The sequence below is a fragment of the Myotis daubentonii genome, chromosome 8 (assembly GCF_963259705.1).
Source record: "Myotis daubentonii chromosome 8, mMyoDau2.1, whole genome shotgun sequence".
Classification (NCBI taxonomy): Eukaryota; Metazoa; Chordata; class Mammalia; order Chiroptera; family Vespertilionidae; genus Myotis; species Myotis daubentonii.
Genome location: NC_081847.1, coordinates 39,406,532 through 39,425,672, shown reverse-complemented (window position 1 = coordinate 39,425,672; position 19,141 = coordinate 39,406,532). Strand labels below are relative to the sequence as shown.

The window sequence follows — 19,141 nt, the reverse complement described above, 5'->3', positions numbered from 1 at the left end:
AACCGCTGCTCTAGGGGATCCAACCTCTGCATTCAGACTCCCCATCATCATTTCTCTCTTCTATTTCAATCCCTCTAATGGCTTCCCATTGCCTGTGGAAGAAAATCCAAGCTTCTTACTGTGGCTAACAAGCCTCCATGTGAGCTGGTTCCTGCCCACCTCTGTAGACCCATCCACTCATTCATATGGCCCATCTGGCTGTTCCTCAAATATGTGACTCACACTCCTGCCCCAGGGCCTTTGCACTTGCTGTTTCCTCTGCCTAGAATACCGCTGCCAACTTTCCCTGGCAGTTGCTTCTCTCATCAATCCTGCTCAACTCCAACATTACCTCCTCAGAAAGGCCTTCCCTGACCATCCAGACCAGAGTAGCCACCCTTTCTTCCAGCCACTCTTTTTAAATTTTCTTTATAGCTCCCGGCATCATCTCAAGCTGCCTTTCCAGATTGTCTCTTGCTTGTCTACTTCTGTCTCCCCCTGCTTGGAAGGAGCAGGGCAAGGAGCCTGCCTACCTTTTTGCTGCGCTATCCCCACAGCCCAGCACAGGGCCTGGAGAATACGAAGTGCTCAGAAAACATTTGCGGAAGAACTGCTGCAGAGCACCTACTGGGTGACATGCCCTGAGCTGAGTGCAGCAGCGATGAACTGATGAAATGCAGCCCCCTTTCCCTCCCACCCTCAGGCAGCTCACAGGGCAGTGGGGAGAAGCAGGCTCCCAGAAGGCTCACTGGAGGCCTGGGAAATGCAGGGGCTGCGGGGAAAGAGGATCTGGGGGCCTCAGGGCTGAGGGCAGAGTGTGTGGGTTTCTTGGGGACCTGTGCTTGTCATGCTTCAGCTGGTGAAGGTTGTACTTGCCTCTGTTTCCCCCAAGAGGCTGGCACCTCTGAGGCGGGGAGTGGGGCAGTGGAGGGGGGATGGGGGGGCTTTGCTCCTGCTTCCCAGAGAGGGTGGTGTGTGGCCCTGAGCAAGTCTAAAGCAGTGAGTAGACCCAGCAAGGGAGGAAATGGGGCAGGTCAGAGAGGAGGACGGCATGGACAAAGGCGTCGGGGAGGGAGCATCGGTGAGGGCTGGCAGCAGTGGCTGGACAGGGCACTGTGGTGCAATCCCAACCCTTAAAGAGCACTTACTATGCACAGGCACACTGCCCACTCCTTGTTCCTAAAGAGCCGTGGTTTGGGTGTTTGCTGATGGCTGGGCAGATGCTCATGGGTTTGTTCATTCATCCTGGGATGTATAAGTAAAGACAGCTCACAGGCTAGTGGAGAAAGTGACTAAGGAAACACAGTAAGGAGAGGATATCGGTAGTGATGATGTGACTGCTGCAGGTGGACAGTGACTAGCATTGTACAGCACTGTCTCCCCATTTTACACATGAGAAAACCAAGGCTCAGAGAGGTGAAAGCCTCACCCAGGGTCACACAGCCAGGGAGTAGCAGGGCCAGATTTGAACCCAGACAGCTTATCTCAGGGTCCCTGTGCTCCATGTCCACATGGGCCCACGGGGCCAGCCCGGTGAAGCTTGGCTTGTGTATCTTTGAATCTTCCCCAATTACAGAGAGACTTTTGCACATAGCTGCTGAAAGCAGGAGCCTGTCCTCGGGCGCTGCTCCCAAGAGAGCTGGAGTGAGGTGGGAGGGAAGGCCGCTGGTCTGGCCGAATCCTGTCGTGGCCCACGTAATGAGCTTAACTGATAACCAGGGGCTCGGGCAGGCTGCCAGCGGGGCCTGTCCACTTGGCCGGCCCATTTTCCCGTCCTTACACCCACTGGCTGAGGGAGGGTGGCAGTGAGGCCGGGGGAGGAGCCTGAGGATCCCCAGTTGTCTGCAGAGCCAGCAGCCAGGCCAGCAGCAGTGACACAGCTGTGTGACCTTGGGCTCCTTGATCTCACTAAGCTTCCTTTTCTTATTTGTAAATGGAGGCGAGCATGGCAACCTTGGCAGATGCTACAGGGATGCAGCAAGGTGCTGGGGACAGCGGCCTTAAGTTCAGAGACTCCCTCACACATAGTAGGGACTCAGAATTTCCCAGTCTTTCAGAGGACTCACGCTGACAATTTATAGGCTCAAGAAAGCAACGCCAGCCTCATCCTACTTGAAAAGACCAGAAGAAGGCTGTTGTGACAGTACAGAGACCTGTCACCAGCTGATGGGGTGACTGGGACCCTAGTTCCCTCTGGGCCTCAGTGCTCTCCTCTGCACCATGGGATGGAAATAGCCTCCAGGTGCCAGAAACGTGGGGGAATTCAATGAGATGGTGCAGGACAGAGCCAGAGCAGGCATTTACTAGTAGTTGGTGCTAGATAATGTAGCCGACACTGGTAATTTCTGAGGGCGGGGTCTGCTGAACTGTGTGATCTTGGGACAGGCACCTACTCTCATGAGGCCTCTGTTTCCTCATTTGTAAAACTGGGCGACTCCAAGGCGTGCTTCCCCCCAGCTCTGCTGTTCCAGGATCGCAGAGTGCTCATTACTGCTTCCTCTGAAACCCATCTGATCTGCAGGTGGTGGGGAGGGGGTAAAAGTGGAGGCGGAATTATTGTGCCCACATCCCGGCTAAGGAGGCTGAGGGCCTGGCCGGTCACACCCATGCTGCCTCTTGCCAGTTCAAGTTGTGAGGCTGGGCCAGGAAGGACCAGACGCCCCGGGGCCTAGGAAGGCCTGGGGAGAAGGGCCTGGGCCCGGGTCTCCAGGGAGTGGAGCTGAGCCTGCCGGGAGAGGAGGCAGGGCCCGAGGGTGGGTGGGCAGACTTATTGCAGCCATTCCTGTCCCCCTGCAGCGCCTGCTTCTAATGAAATTTTACAGCAGGTGGAAATGAAACGACTCCGCCAGCCCTAAAAGCACTTCTATTTATTCATTAAAGATATTTATATACTGAGCAGCTCTCTCTGCAGGTCCCACCCGACTCCTGCTGGGCCGGGGATATTGCTCCCAGCCCTTAGTGCTGGGGGAGCTGGGGCCAGGGGCCCCTCCCTGCACCAGGACCCATAGGCTCTGCCTCAACACATCCCGAATTCCCTTGTCTGTCTGTAACCTGCTATCTGCTCCTCGTTCAAGGCGCCAGTATCTCCTGCCTGGATGAGTGCACTAGCCACTTCTTGGGTCTCCTGCTGCCACACTGCCCCTCTAGTGTTGCCCTCCATCGAACAATTCAGGGGAACTTTCCAAAATCAGATCATCTTTCTTCCATGCTCCAAACTCCTCCGTGGCCCTCAAGACCCTGTAAGACCTGGCCCCCTGCCCCTCTCCAGCTTTACCCTCCACCCATTCCTGCCTGCCTCTTGGGTCCAGCCAGTGGCTCCTTTTGCCTTTTTGCAGGAGAATGATGGTGTTCTCTCTGCCTCAGGACCTTTGCACCTGTGCCTCTGCTTAGAACCTCTTCCCCCAGCTCTTGGGCTGCTCTGCTGCTTGACATTGTTCAGAACTCAGCTCAAAGGCACCTCCTCTGAGAACTTACCTGACTGCCCAACCTCGCTGTTCCCCGTTACCTCATCTTCACCACTTTGCACGTTGTTTGCTCCTTTATAACATTCAGCAATCGTTCTATGTATGTTTACAAACTTATTGTCTCAGTCTGTCCCACGGGGATGTGAGCTCACTGACGGCAGGGGCAATGTCTATTTTGTTCCCCACCCAGTTATGGTGGGTGCTCAATAAATGATGGGGTGGGGAGGACTGGTTACTGAGGTACCATGAGCTGGTCCCAGGTACCGGTCTGTGTGGGAGTCCCAGGCTGGCTCCTCAGAGATCCCCTCATTTATACTCTGGTTGAAGAACAGAGTTGTAGAGGGGGAGTCTGGCCGGTCCCCTCCCTTCTGCTCCTGGGTGGGCTGGCTCACTGAGGCCTGGGAGCTGGAGCCAGGCTGGAGCCTCCCACCCACCTCTGGCTGCCCTAAGGAGGTGGCTGTGGTCCTCACTCAGCTATTCTCAGCCTATCCGGGGTCTGGGCACTTCCTGGGTGACTCCAAGTCCAGATCTGATGTAGGGGTCAGAATGGCAGCTTCATCACCCGTCAGTGAAACCTGTCCTCCTCTGCCCTGCTCACCTCAGATCCAGTGAGGCAACTGACCAGACCCAGGTCCTCAAAGGCCCCGTGCTTTCTCAGGGCCCACCCCTCTGCCTCGAAGGACTTGCCACCTCTTGTTTTTGCCATGCATCCTAAGGCAGCCGTGAAAGGCACTCACGATAGAGCTAGGGCCCTGGATAGTGTTGCTCAGTGGTCAGAGTGCCATCCTGTGCACTGGGGTGGGAGGGGGGCGGGGAGGGGTCTCGAGTTTGATTCCCAGTCAAGGGCACGTACCTGGGTTGAGGGTTGGATCCCCAGTCAGGGCACATGTGGGAGGCAACCGGTTGTTGTTTCTTTCTCACATTGGTGCTTCTCTTTCCTTCCCTCCCTCTCTCTAGAATCAATGTAAACACACCCTTGGTGAGGACTGAAAAAAGAGAGACAGCTAGGGTGCAGGGTCCTGTCCCTCCGGATCCCTCCTGCGAGGGGCCTCCCGTGCCACACAGCCTCTGCTCACCCTCCTGTGATGCCCCGTTTGGCTGCAGCGGGGAGTTCAAACTACATTTCGATCGGGCGCATGTGCCCAGTTCCAGAGCAGGTGCTCCGCCAGGTTTCCTGGGAGGAGGCAGCGCCGCCTAACATGAGAGGAGGGGTGCGGAGGGGGAGGTGCTGGGTGAGACGGGCAGAGGGGGGTGGAGGGGGAGGTAAGGAGGATCCTCACTGCGAGGATGCGAGGATGCGAGGATGCGAGGATGCGAGGATGCGAGGATGCGTGAAGGGGCACCTCCTCCTCCTGTTGCAGAGGGAACAACAGATGTTTCTTGGACTCTCTTCTTCGCACAGGAGAGCAGCCAGGCCACACCCTCGCGACTGCCCATTCGCAGCCAGGAGCCCCTAGGGTCCCCACGCGGGTGAGTATTGAGCCCAGTGCCCAGACGGCAGGGAGCAGGGACCCCCAGAGCCACGGTGGCTTTCGTCACGAGGCTGACGAAGGGCTCTCCTCTGGGGCTCCCTGCGCAAGTCCGCTGACAGCGTCTGTGTCCAGCACGTTGTGCGGACAGGAGGACCCCAACCCCTGTAGCCTCCCTGAGCCCCTCTCCCCCAGTTCAGTGACTCAGGTCAGGGTGGCTCTGGATCTAGTCTCCTCCTGTTCCGTCCCCAGCTCTGCCACTTGGCAAGCCTCTGACCCTCTCCATCTGGGTCCTCATCTGTGAAATGGGGTTGATGATAAAAGGAGCTGCACCTCAGAAATGAGGGTTAAATGAGCGAATCTGAGCGAAGTACTTAGCAGCTAAGCTCATAGGAAGAGCTGCGTATCAGCTCATATGGCACACGCTCAGAAAATCCATTCCTAGATGACGCCCCTCATGAGACAAGTGCAAGTTTAGACGGCAAACAGGACACACTGCTCCAGAGGAGGCAGAGAGGAAGGTGGCCAACACCCCGTGCTGGGAGGGGTGCCTGGGCAGGAGGCTGAGGTGACAATATCCATGACAATGGCACGCTCTCTGACTTAGCAATTCTGCTTGGGAACTTAAACTCACACATGTGTGAAATGACGTCCTATACAAGGATGCGACTGCAGCATTGTAATAGCCGAAGATTGGAGACAAGTCAATGTCCATTAAAGCTATTAACTAAATGATGGTGCAGCTCGGCCATTGAGGCCAGCTATGAAAGAAAGGGGCAGGGTCCCGTGCTTGGTAGATGTAGATGAAGGAAGGAAGGTGCAGAAGAGAACATGGAAGGCCACCATTTGTGTTAAATGTATTTTTATTCGCCTGAAAGCAGGTAGGACTATCTGAAAGGATGTTGTAGTCATGGCTCGGGTTGTTTCTGAAGGAGGGGCACTGGGTGGCCAGGGGACACGGCTGGCGGAGACTTCCACACTGGCATCCTTAAGTTCCTTCCGAAGTTGATGCCAAGGGCATGTGCTACCTAATTGACAGGAAGGTGACTGGAGGGAAGCTCGCCATTTCCACGTGCAGATAGCGAAGGCCCACCGCTGCGGTACCAGCCACTTCCTGTGTGTACCAAGGAGCAAGACAGATTGAAAAATGTGGCTCCGCTTCTACCTCTCCTGTAGGGTAAGCAAATCTAATCAAGGGGTGTTTGCCTTTAGGGAAGCGAGGCTCGTCTCCCTGTTGACACTAAATTGACGCTGTTGGTCATGGCAGAAGGTGCCACCTGGGCGCTGTGCTGCTGTGGGGGTGACTGAGGGATGCTCCGAGCTTCCCTGACAATGCACTTGGCTCAGCTAAAGAAGGATGCAGCCTGCATGCAAATCTCTCTCAATTAGACATGCCCCTCTTGTCGCCGCTGAATTCAGGCGTGCAGACCAGCACAAACGGGGCAGCAAGCTGCCAAGGAAGAGGAAAATGCAATCCTCATTTCCCCTGTGAATTCTGGATGCACTGCCCTGCACCACTCGGCTGTGGACACAAGGATGGACATGAAGTGGAGAGCTTGGGACCCAAGAACGGCCGACACAGAAGTCAAGTTCAAGGTGAGGGCGGCCTTGACTGGAGGCAGACAGTGTCTTGGTGGGCGTCAGGGGTGGGCTACACCCTGCAGCCTGTAGGTTAGCAATGAGGATCCTTACCTTGGTCTTAAAAGCTCCTCTTTGCCATGAGTGTGGGGTTATTAAAGTTAGAGAGCAGAGGTTGAAGACTTCCCCACATCCTTTCTCCTTGGTCCCCCTGGAACTGGAATCTCTTCTGAATCCTAAGGGATTATACCTCAGGTTCCCCCCAAGCCCTCCTGCCACAAAACCAGTGGAAAGGGGGACCACTTCCTCAACTGCAAAGTGAGGTGTGAGTTCTAATTTCCTCTTAGCAGAGGGACTTTTTGGTCAAACAAAATCTTAGCAGGCACCTGATATACGAAGCAGGGCAAGATGGAGCCATGCAGGCAGAGTGGCCGGAGCCCCACCTGCCTCTCGTCCAGGCAGCTCTGACGCACTAGGGAGCGGGGAGCCGGTGGAGCAGCTGGACACAGCTCTGGATGGACAGTCAGGTGCCCGCAGTTGCCTTCAGGGACAGGGGGGCCTAGGGGGTAGGGCCTGAGGGGAGACTCCTCACTGTGTAACTTTTGTTAAATTCTGAACTTCGGTACCAGGTAGAAGCATTACCTGGTTAAAAACAAATAAAATTTAAAAAGAAAATAAAGGTCAAGGACTGATGATTTCTAAAATACCAGCCTTAGTTCAAAAAGTCCACAATTCTATAGGTTACCTCTAGACATGCCTTATTCTGCGTGAATTCATTAACCACTATCCACAGTGAACAGACTGAGGCGCGCGGCAGCCAGTGCCCTGTGATCGTCTTCCGGACGGGGCAGCTGGTGGGGGGAGCGGGGGTTGGGGGGGGAGGGCTGTGGAGTCAGACAGACTTTGCTCGCTCTGCACGTAGGTTCTGCCGTTTATCGGCATAGGGCCTTGCACAAGCTCCTTACCCTCTGAGACCTCAGTCTCAGCTTCAGTAAACTGGGGATAATAATGCCAGCAGGGCTGTTATGCAGGTTAGAAAGAATAGATGGAAAGCAAGTAGCACATAGCAGGTGTTCAATACATAGTAGCTATTACAGTTACAAGAAAGTGAAATAAAAAAAAAATAACTAAATCCAAAATGTGACTGTATGGCAATTCTGATTCTGTAATGGGCCTGGAACGCACTCCCGCCACCTCCTGCTGGAACGCATACGTCGAGGCTGACGGGCGCACTGTCCATCTTCCTGCCAGGCTCAACACGGGCAGCAGGAGGGCAAGGTCTGTCAGACTCACTGTTCCATCACCAGCCCCATGCTGGGCACGATGCTGGTGCCACCTCATTCAGACTGCTCTCAGGTGGCTGCCTGGGGCCCTGTCCCTGGGGTTCACGGAGAAGCGAGAGCTGTGGTATCAGCCATGGGCACAGCGCAGGCTGTGTGGCATCCCTCACAGCCTATTTGCTGACCCTGGGCCAAATATTTCATTTTAATGAAATGCAGCTTTTCTTCCACCTCCTCAGGATTAAAGCATCCTAAAGGGCTGTGGACTTGTGTGAAGAAGACCGACTCCCTCATAACCCCTGTCAAATGGGTGAAATCCCAATTCTTTTGAAGCCACAGGTGTGAAAGGGAAGGACAAAGTAATCACCATTCATAATGCACCTACTGTGTGCTCATCAATGCCTGGCATGCTTAGAGGATCTCACCCTCACAAGCATCAGTGGGTATTACTGCCCCCACTCTGCAGATGAAGGAAGTGGACTCAGGAAGATAAGGTCACAAACTGCTGCAGCTGGTAAGTGGCGCAGCTGGGATTTGGACCCACGGCCTGTCTGCTCTAAATCGTGGCTCTTATCCTGATGCAGGGAGCCACCTAGGAGCTTAAAACAATACGCCTGGGCCACCCTGAGATTCTGATTTCATCATTTGGGGTGGGACCCAACACTGATGTATGTTTTAGTCCCCGCCTCCCAGAGTGATGCTGATGTGTGGTCGGTCGCGGTCGGGCTCAGAGGCTGCGCTCTCTGGCTGGCCTCACATGCCGCAAAAGCCTCCCCGGGGTGCTTCCGCATGAGATCTGGTCCTCACGTGACACATCCAGGCTGTCAGGGCAAAGCCCCAGGGAGGTCACTCGTCCATGCCTCCCTCTTCCTCCCCCTTCCCAGTTACAGCCTCACCATAGACAACCACCAGGGTGGCCACCCTGACCTGAGCCTCAGGGGCCTCACTGGCAGAGTGAGGCCAACCACCCACCTCCTCAGCGTGTCCGTGGCAGCCGCTGTGGAAGTGCGGGTGGACGTTAGAGGGTACTGCTTCGCTACAAAGAATGTCAGCCCAGGAATAAAAAACCACTAGTTTAATTTGTCGGGAAGTCACATTGAGCCGAGTAAAAGCTGGGAGGAAGGCCCAGACAGTGTCCATGCACCAGGGCGGCTCTAGAAGTTGTCCAGCAGGCCCAGGATGCGCTTCTGCTCGCTCTCCCGGAACTCTGGGCTCCGGCCATCCCCGATGTTCTCCGCGTACTCTGGGGAGACAAGCACAGGTGCAGGTTAGGTGTGAATTGGCCGCGTGGGGTCCATCCTGCTGAGTCACTCCACTCCTTTCCGGAGCCCCAGCTCCCACGGAGGTGCACGCTGTTCGAAAGCCTCCAACAGCCCCCAAGGTGGCAGCTGTGCCAAATGCCTCGGTCTTGCATCCTCGGAGAAAAGGGCCACACCCTGTCCTCTCAGCACACATGCAGAGCTGCTGCGGCAGGCACTGTTCAGGCCAGTGGTTCTCAGAGGGGGACCCTGACTGGCAGCATCAGCATCACACAGGAACTTGTCAGAAATGCAAGTTGGGGCCCAACCTAGACCTCCTTATTAGGAAACTCGGAGGATGGCCAGTAGTCTGTCTGAACGAGGCTTTGGGAAATGCTGGGGCAGCTCAAGTCTGAGGGTGGCTGTCAGAGGCCTCAGGAGGCAGGGAGAAGGCCCGAAGGCACTGTGTGGGGGACATCTGGGAGCGAGTAGCCGAGGGACAACCAGTGCAGGGGCTGTGACGGGGAGCGTGCTTGGTCCGTCTGATGAGAGTGAGCAAGGAGGTCAGGGGAGGAGCCGGACACAGATCCTGTGGGGCCTGTAGCCACTGTAAGGGCTTCTCTACAGGCCTGCCTTCTGGGTCACCCTCTCCTGTCGTCTCTCCCACTAGGCTGGTGCTTCCTGGAGGTGGGGGCTCTGCTCCCTTTTAGCTCAATTCCCAGCAGAGCCTGGCTGAGAGCCAACTGTGGGTCTGGTGTAGCGAGGAAACAGAGCAGCTGATTAGGAGGACTGCTTTCATAGCTGCCCTGCTCCCCATTCCAGCAGAGATGAGCTAGAACAATAGAGCCCGCTCTTTAAGAGGCTTTTGCATAATAAAACATCTGCAGATCCCAATCAGACAAAGACCTGGGAGAGCAGAGGGAGCGTGCACCCCTCCCCCTCCCCTCCTGCCCCCACCGGGTGGGGAAATAATCTTGCTCCTGCCACTTCTCCATTTCCCTCCTTCCTCTTTATTACTTTGGACATATGCTGGAAAACGGGGTTTGGGATTCAGGCATGTGCCAGCTGTGTGTCTCCCCCCGGAAATCATTCTCTTCTGTTGGGCCCATCCATCACCTCTAACAGCAAATGGTTGTGATGCCTTCTATTCAGGCCCCTTAAGGAGAGGGCGGGTGATGGGGAACAGGAACTGGGCTGCGAGAGCAGGCTACGGGGCTGTGTGAGTGGTATCTCTTACTCACATGTGAGTGATCTAACTGCTGCCCCAGGAGAAAGAGAAATGACCATTACAGCATTTAATGCCCCCAGAGGCATGATCTGGAAGCAAGAGGCTTAATGGACTGAGCTAACACTTTGCTCTCCTAATGTACTCGCAGACCCGGAGGGAGGGAAGCGGAGAAACAGTCTTATCCTTTGGGGCAGTGATTTTCCAAATGAAGCCAGCTTCCCTGGAGGGGCCTAATCTCTTTCCAGGGGTGCACACAGCAGAGGCAGCCAAAGTGTGCAACCCCTTGCTGAACCACCTCTGCTGAGGCGTTGGGAAAGCAGGAGCCGCTTCTGCACACAGAGTTCCTCCCCAAGCCCCCTGGGGTAAGTCTCCTGCCGCTCCACCTGCCCTGGGAGGGAGTAACAAGAGTCAGACCACCTGTCCTGTGGAAGGGGCTGTGGAGGGAGGCAGTGCGGTGAGGAAGGGGGCTGTGGAGGGAGGCAGTGAACACTGGGCTGTGCCAGGCATTTGTAGATGCTGTCTCATTTAATCTTTGCAGTAATCCCACAAGGCAAAAATGCCATCTCTGTTTACAGACGAGGAAACTGAGACTTACTGGCGCTAAAGCAATTTGCTCACGTCTAGAATGGTAGAGGAGTTGAAATTCAAACCCTAGAACATGTGTGAATAGTAAAGAGGCACGTGAAAGCCATCAGGGGTGAAGCTGGTCCCCCACCTCTGGCAGGGCTCTCAGAAATGTATGGCACCCTCCCCCTGTGTTACTCCAATGCCCCTGGCAGCTGACATCAACTGTGCACCTCACCTGCCCCTCACCCTCCACTCCTTACCCCTCCTCATTCTTTGTTTCCAGAGGAGAATCCTATTTGGAGCAAATTTTGGTGGTACCAGCTACCTCTGGTTATTATAGCTGCTGCAGCAGTTTATAAATATTGAACAGATTCCTCCCAGAGGTCTTACAAAAGAGTTCTCTTTGGTGTGTGTATGTGAGGGTGAGTGTGAGGGTGAGTGTGAGTGTGAGTGTGAGTATGAGTGTTTAAGAGAGGAAGAGAGATCACAGGAAAAAAAGAGATAGAAGGGAGAACCACAGGGCGTGGGGGTGGGGGAAGAGTGAGAGAGGACTGGGGAGAGAAGGGAGAGAGAGGAAGAGGATGAGTCGAGGACATATCAACTTCCTCCTGTTTCCCCAGCATTTTCAAATAATAAAGGCTTTGATGGAGCTGAAAAGCAGGAAGCAGTGCTGAACACATAAACATGAGAGCAAACTTCAGACAGCAGGCTTACCACTCAGACATGGAATATAAGCTGCTCTGTCTATGTTGAGAGGGAGAGGGAGGGGCGCCACGGCTGGTGGCTGGGGAAGAGCTGTCTTCCAGGGCACAGACTGGGACCTGCGGTCAGGAGCCTGGTTCAGATCCCTGTCCTTAAACTGAAATGCTCACCCTTTAAAAAAATGCAGGAGGAAGGGGGGTTGGGGAGAGGAATGCCAATATTTCCACACTGAAAAGCCTTGAAGACATAGAAATAATAACAAGATAGAAACTGGGGAGGGAAAGTCCTTCAGATCCAACAGATTCCTAACGACCATGATGAACTGGGAAAGTCGAATGCACACCACTAACGTGCCCCAAGTTACAGAGCGCATCTCACTCTACAGACCACTGGGCTGCTCAGATGCCAACCACAGTAAAGGCCACTGATGCCATCAAGCACTTACTATGCGCCAGCCATCATGCAAGCACTTCACACACAGCAAGTACCTCATCTAAATTCTCACAGCAACCTCTCGGGCAAGTCCCCCCATCTTATAGGCGAGGGACCGGGGCTTAGAGAGGGTAACACACAGGCCATGGCAGTCATAATCTGTACAAATCACAAGCATATCAACATATGCCACCAAAAGATAAATTCTATCAGCTTCTGCAACTTTAAGATCACAGAGAAAAAAGCTCAGGTTACCAACAGCCCCAAATCAATATGGAAATACTTGTTTATGAGCTTCTAAGAGATTTCAAGCCATAAAGAAGACGAGCAAATCAAAGGGCCAGCAGCCAATTTCTGAAAGCATTTTGAAGTCTTCGGCTCAGTCTTTCTGTCACCAGTGGAAGTCTGGAGCCAGTAATCCTCCAAGCTTTCCTCTGCAAAACAGCCCTGCACCTACACATCCTCTCCACAACATTCACCCGTGACTAAACTCATTTAAGAGACGGTAGGTAACTCTTGGCACAAGGATTTACACTAACAAGTATGCCCAGGTTGCAGGCCCTGCTCCATGTCCAAGGAGATGACCACTCCGTTTCTGCATCTGCTGTGAGCAGCCCCACCTGACTCAGTCCGTGGCTTCACAGAGACAGCGCCCAGGGTGGCTGCGAGGGGCTGGGGAGGAAGGACTAGGGGGTGCGTGTCTAATGGGCACAGATGAAAGTGGGTCCTGGGGGTAGATGGTGGTGATGGCTGCAATGGTTAAAATGGTAAGTCTTGTGTATATTTTACCACAATTTAAGAAAGAAAAAGAGAGTGCCTCCTCTGTGTAGCACTCCAGCTCCTTTTCCTCCTGCAGAATCAACTGCCTCCTGATTCCACTCCACACAGCAGCACTGGCTTCATTCTGCTTCGTGTTGTGATTACTTCACCTCTGATGGGACTGGATCTCCCTGGGACAGGGCCTCCTAAGTCTCATTCGTGTATTAGATGCCCACCTGGCAGCCTGGGATGCCAAGTGGGCGCTCAGTAAAGGTAAACACCCCGACTTTTTGTTTTCAAAGGCTGTAGGAGTTTACCAGCCAGTTGACAGAGAGTTCCTTCCTGCCAGATGGAACAGCGACTGCGTACAGCTCTGCATCTGGACCCCGTTCCAACGTGAAGAGTGACTTGGGCAATGTCCCGCCTCCCCTAGCCTCTGCGAGTCTCGGTTTCCTTCTCTGTAAATGGAGAGTGTGACCTGCTTCTTAGGGTTGTTGTGAGAACCAGAGAATGTGCCACATGGAAAGCCGCACAGAGGGTGTGCTCGGCAGTGACCCCTCTCCCCCCTCTCCCGGCTGTGGTATGATTTCTGGAACAAGCACAAGAGCCTGGAGCTCTGTGAGCACGCACCTTGCAAGCACAAACTGGGTCCCTTCTCCGAGCCAGCCGCAGGCCAGGCACCAGGAGACGAAAGGCACCTCCTGTGGAGCCCTCAGTCTGATCCATGTCCTCTAGCGAAGACCCCCTCGTCCCTACACGGGCACCACAGGTCCTCAGGCCCAGAGTGGCTACCAGTCCCGGGGAGGCTGGCTTAGGAAACACCGAGCAAGCAGTCGTCGGCATAAAGAGGGACTTCACTGAGCCATCAATTATTCCCGGTTCCCTTAGCACCCCCAACAGATAGGGAGGGAGGGAATCTTGAGAAAGGGGACCCAAATATATATAACAGGAAAAGGCCCCTGCTGGGCTTGCCTCATCAGCGTTTTCCTGAGACCTCAAGGGATACATCAGCTGTCATCCTGCCAGCAAAACTTAGGAAATATATAGGCCATAAAATCAAAGAAAGAGACTTGCATCTAATTAGTATGTAAAAAAAAAAAAAAAAAAAAAAAGAAGCAACCCAAACTGAAAAACAAAATTAAAATCAAAGAGGACAGACTGATGAGCTGGTTTTCTTTATGAGGCTCTGTGCTTTTTGATGGAATGAAGGGTGGAGGAAGGAGGGGGAGGGAGTGAAGGCTTTCTAAGAGGGGGCTGGAGTGCAGCACCGGCGCCAACCCCTGCTTCCACCTCCTCCCGGCCCAGGTGCTCCCGCTCAGAGGCTGCACAGATCCACCACCAGGCACTGCAGAGTCGTCCCTGAGGCCGGGGTGGGACAGGGCAGGGGCATGCCAGCAGAAGGGAGAACCCTTGCCTTAACCTTCCATCTGGAGAGAACTTTTTCTTTAGTGGGAGGGCCTCTTTGACTGTGCAATGGCATCCAATTCCCTGGCTTTACATATCACCTCCACACTAATGACTTCAAATTGCCCAAACTAGCATCTGTCTTGAGCCCCAATGAGAATGTGTACTGTCTGCTGTAGTCACTACCTGTGCCCCCAAAATCACTGTGGACCCAACAGAACTCAAGAGCCTTGCCCAGCAACACTCCCAACCCACCCAACGCTGCAGCCCCTGCTGGTATGGCCAGAGTCCTTACGAAGGCCACTGATGTCCTGTCCTGCCTCGAGGAACCTTTCACCAGGGATCCATGGCCTGGCCTGTGCCTGCATTACCGCCTCCTTCCCAACCCTGAGCACACTGTTCATGACTTCCACACAGCACTTACCACGTCACAATTAGAGTATCTTTCCCCACTAGACTGTGCACGCCTCAAGGACAGGGTCCTGCTCATCCTTCTCTGTATCTCTAGGACTGGATATAGTGCCGGGCACCAGCAACGAAGGCTGAGCTGTTGTGGGAACGTGTATGTCATTCAGCTTGAGTTATGGTTGGTCGCTTCTACATCTAGATCCCCTAAGAGACGATGAACTCCGTGAGGGCAGGTGCTGAGTGATACCTTAGTACTCCAGTCCGTAGCACTGCTCGCCCTGAGAAGTCTCAGTCAACATTTGCCAATTTAAATTCACAAAAGGTAGGGTTTATTCAACGATGTTTGAAATATTCGCTGGGTTCCCATTATGTGCCTGGCATTGCCCTGGGTGCTGAGGAAACGTGAACAAGCCAACGCCCCTACATCATGTAGCTTACATTTTAAATGTATGACACACAAAATGAGTAAACAAAGACATAAATAAAAACAATCACTGACTGTGATAAGGGCTAGAAAGGAAGCAAACTGGGTGCTATGATGGAAATAGCATATGGAGAGAAGTGGATGGATTCGAGATGGAGTTTGGAGGCAGAATAGGCAGCGTGACGGTGGGTTGGCTGTGAAGGGTGATGGGGAGAAAACTGAGGGTCTGGACAGAGGAGGGGAAAGAAGGTAACAGGAGAGAGGAACAGGAGTGGGAGGAACAAACATGGCTTCTGTGCAGGCCACTCTCCTGGTCACTTGCACAGACCCTCTGTCAATAAATATCTATTCAGCCTCCAGGATGTGCCGGCCCTTTAAAAGGCACTGGGGGAATAAACCATGACCTGAATGAGACAAAGGCTGGCTCACAACTGAAAATTCTGGGTAACCTGAGGTATACTGTTATATGTGTTAGGATTTCAGAAAGAAAAACATCCACCCACTACAAGTCAGCACCCACTAAAGACCCATTCTTGCTCAGATCATTGTTGTGATTACAGGGATGGAGGTGCAGGGAGAAGCCTAAACACGAGAGAGTAGAGCTGCGAGTAATAAAAAGTTCTAATTGAACATGTGGGTGTAAAAAGAAAATGGCATTGAAAGGCTGGAGTTGCAAATCACTGCAGCTACACCCTAGGGAGGAGGTGGCATGACACTCTGCGCAGTTAATTCATGTGAATGTGACACTGAGAATGAGAAGGGCACACCCAGGAAGCCTCCATGGAAGGTAAGATACTAGGCTAGGTTCACGAAGGGGTTCCGCCTTTCCTCTTTCTCTGAGGGAGGAAACAAAAGACTCCCAATGCCTCATCTTCTCCATCTGCAAAATGGGCACATCCATTCACCATTCCCACCTGCGTGGGATGGCTGCACAGAGCACGTGATTTCCAATCCCCATGCCTCCACTCACACTGTTCCTACCTTCCAGGACTTGCCCCAGCCTCTAAGACCCAGCTCAATGCTACTACTCTCACAAGGCTTCCCATGGGATTTTAGCCACGCCTCACTTATAATAATGACGATGATAATTATCACAATATTTCATATTACTCATTACAGCTAATGTTTACTGAGGACTTATTAAGTGTCAGACGTTTTCCATATATCATCTCATTTAATCCTCTCACCCATTTTATGAGGTCACAGAGCAACTGGGTAAGTTGCCCGAGGCAACACAGTAAATAGCAGAGCCAGTATTCAGTTCTAGGAGCCAGATCCCAAGGTTCTTAACTTCTCATCACATTTCATCTCCCACCTGTAATGGGAATTATAAGCTACTTACAGGCAAACCCTTTGAGTGCATCTAGCCTAGTCCCTCATCTTAGAAATGGGCAGAACAAGGGCCAGAGAGAGAAAATGGTTTGCCTGCTTTTACTCAATCCATCATGACTCTCTGAACTCTGGTGTTATCAGTACTATAAAGTCCAACTCGGCCTCCACCGCCATGTGAATTAGTCTGTGCTAAGAGGCTGAGGGTGGGATACATCCCAGAGCTCAGTTCAGGCGTCCTGTCTTGTGACTAAGCCGCTGAGTCAGGTCCAGCCAAAGATGCAACAGTGTTTGAGGGCCTCCCTGGGGTAGGTGGGGAAGAAGGAAAACTCGCCCGATGGAGCCCTTTCTGTGTGCCAGGCACTAGGCTGGACGCTGTCATGTAGTATTTTCTGAACCTTTGCAAAATTTATTCTGGACCACGCTCACAGCTGGGGAAGGCACAGCTGAGACTGGCAGGTAAGGGCACCACCTCAAATTCACTTCCTTCTGTCCTGCGTAATTTCAAGTATTTCTTGTTACTTTCTGGTGTTATCCCCCTGCCCCAAGAAAGCAATTTCCTTCTACTACACGCAGTTTGGAAGGAAATTTTTTCTTTCTTGTTTTATCTTTCTTACAAAACAAACAAGCAAATGTTTCCAATCTCTAGTGCTTCTTGTTTGCTACGTGTTTTTTAAATTCTGGAACTGGAGGGTCAGAGGCAGAGAATAACTAGGTTAGTCCATGGTATTCTGACAACGCTGGCCTGGACACACAGTGAACTGGACAACACACTAAGGTTGCCGGGCAGAGAATGTTGTGCACCAAATCCCAGGGATATTGACACAGACTCAGAAAGGAAGCACAGAATTCCCCGGAGCCCCAGGCACAGCAATGGCCAACTCACCCTTGATGATGTGCCTGACAATTTTGATGGAGCTTCCTCTCATGTTTAAGATCTGATGAACCCTCTGCCGAATCTAGTAAGGAAGGGGAAGAGTGGGAGAGAAAGAAAAAGTATCATTTGTCCTAGAAGACACCAGAATACACCATATTGAGAGTATTCACCCCACCCCCATCCCTGAAAAGAGTGAAGGCCCACACAGAGTGAAGGAATTCAAGGAGAGTGTGATCCACTTCTTTTTTGAGAGTCTCTAGCTAGGCAGCTGCTGAGGAAGGTGGCAGCGATGGACAGGCCCAGCCAGGGGAGCCCCTCCTACCTGGGGGACGTTGGCATTGCAGATCTCCGCCATGATGTAGCAGATGTGCTGGAGGACAAAGAGCCCTGCGTCCAAGCGCCGGAGGTAGAACTCATCTTCGGAGTCGTTGTCTATGATTTCCCCTCGCCGGACCATGTCCTGAAAATGAATGAACATTTGGAAACTGAAGCTGGATGGTGAGCAGCCTGGGAAAGAATAGGCTTCTAGTCTCCCCGTAATACACAAAAGAATAGCAACTACAACAACAGCAACAAAAGAAAACCACTCCAACTTGATTTACCTCCGATTATTCTAACACCTTTCTTATGTTCATTGTTAATGGACTAGAGGCCCAGAGAGAAAGGATTAAAGCCCATTTTTTTTCTATATGATGAATCAAGAACAAAATATCATCCACATACTTAACCTAAAAAAAAGACACCTACCAACCAACCAACCAACCAACCAAACAAAAAAACAACAACAAGCTGACAGGGACACAAATGTAAGCTACTTATCTGTTTCTACCCATTCTTTCCTCTTTGGTTCTGGCCTCCATAAATAACCTCTACAAGATATACTTAACTCCCTTTCTCTTCCAAATTAAGTTAAACATAGAGAAGAGAGGTCCCCTTTCTCCACAACTCTGCCTTGGGACCCTGGTGAAACCAACGGTACAGGCACCCAACTTACATATATGTGCTACTTTGGGCTGACATTGTGTCAGATGCAAATTCTGCCAACCTGTCCATCTCATTCCACAGTCCAACACTCCTTTAGGCTAGAGCCCTAATGCCGTAAGTGACGGGAGTCTCTTTCCTAAACCTTTCTTACCCCAGACCTATTAGACTTGCTGTCCCCAAATTGATTCCTCTCTAGATTAAAAAAAACACACAAAAAAACAACAACTTTGAGAAATAATTCATACACCCTATGATTCACCCACTGAAAGTGTACCCTTTAATGGCTACGAGTATATTCAGAGTTGTGCAACCATCATCACAGTCATCATCGGACATTTCATCACCCCTTCCTTCCCGTTAGAGCCCCTTATGTAGTGGAGTATGACCACCTCTGCTGAGAGAGCTCTTCTCCCCATCTCAGGGCCTTTACTGCCTCCCAGGGATTCTGGGCTCTCTCTCAAGCCAACACTGTTTTTAAACAACCTCTACCTCAAAGCCTTTCCTGATTATTTAGGGCTAACAACTCCTCCTCCCTGTAATTCCTGAGAGCACCCTCGACAAGCCACTTCACATGACCTCTTCTTGTGCATCATATTCACACTGGTTTCAGCATCACCAACTTCCTGCTTCTATAACTCCCTTTAGTAAGGTAGACGGTGAGCTCTGTGAAAGTAGGTACTGAATTCTGTCTTTGCATCCCAGCTCAGTAAACACCCATGCTGTGAATGAAAGGAAAGACATCCCCGTCTGGGCTGTCAGCTTTCAGAAGGAAGAGCTGGGTGAGGGGCACCTGCACGACTCGCAGACCGTCCCAAGACGACAGGTGCTTAATTCAAGCTCCTGATGACAACCATCCATTTCTTAATTCTGTCAGGAGTTTTATGGCCATGGTTCCCTCTGACAATTCAGACTCCTGCCACTGACAGAAGCCCTTGGGACTCTGCTTTCCACTCTCCCAAACTCGAAGGACTTACCACGGTGATCATCAATCTCCAACAAGAATCCTTCTAGACTATTTA

The 19,141-nt window shown here is 52.4% G+C and overlaps 1 protein-coding gene across 1 annotated transcript in view; it reads right to left on the bottom strand.

Annotated features, from left to right (window-relative positions):
• Positions 1-8,827: 8,827 nt before the first annotated feature.
• The window catches only part of CTNNBL1 (catenin beta like 1), a 174,890-nt gene continuing 164,576 nt past the window's right edge, over positions 8,828-19,141 (bottom strand). Inside the window, exons 14-16 of the mRNA XM_059706115.1 lie at positions 17,461-17,598; positions 17,148-17,220; positions 8,828-9,013 (exon numbers count right to left, since the gene is read on the bottom strand). Of these exons, the coding sequence (XP_059562098.1) occupies positions 8,925-9,013; positions 17,148-17,220; positions 17,461-17,598 (300 nt within the window). The 3' untranslated portion in view covers positions 8,828-8,924. The remainder of the gene's footprint in view (positions 9,014-17,147; positions 17,221-17,460; positions 17,599-19,141) is intronic.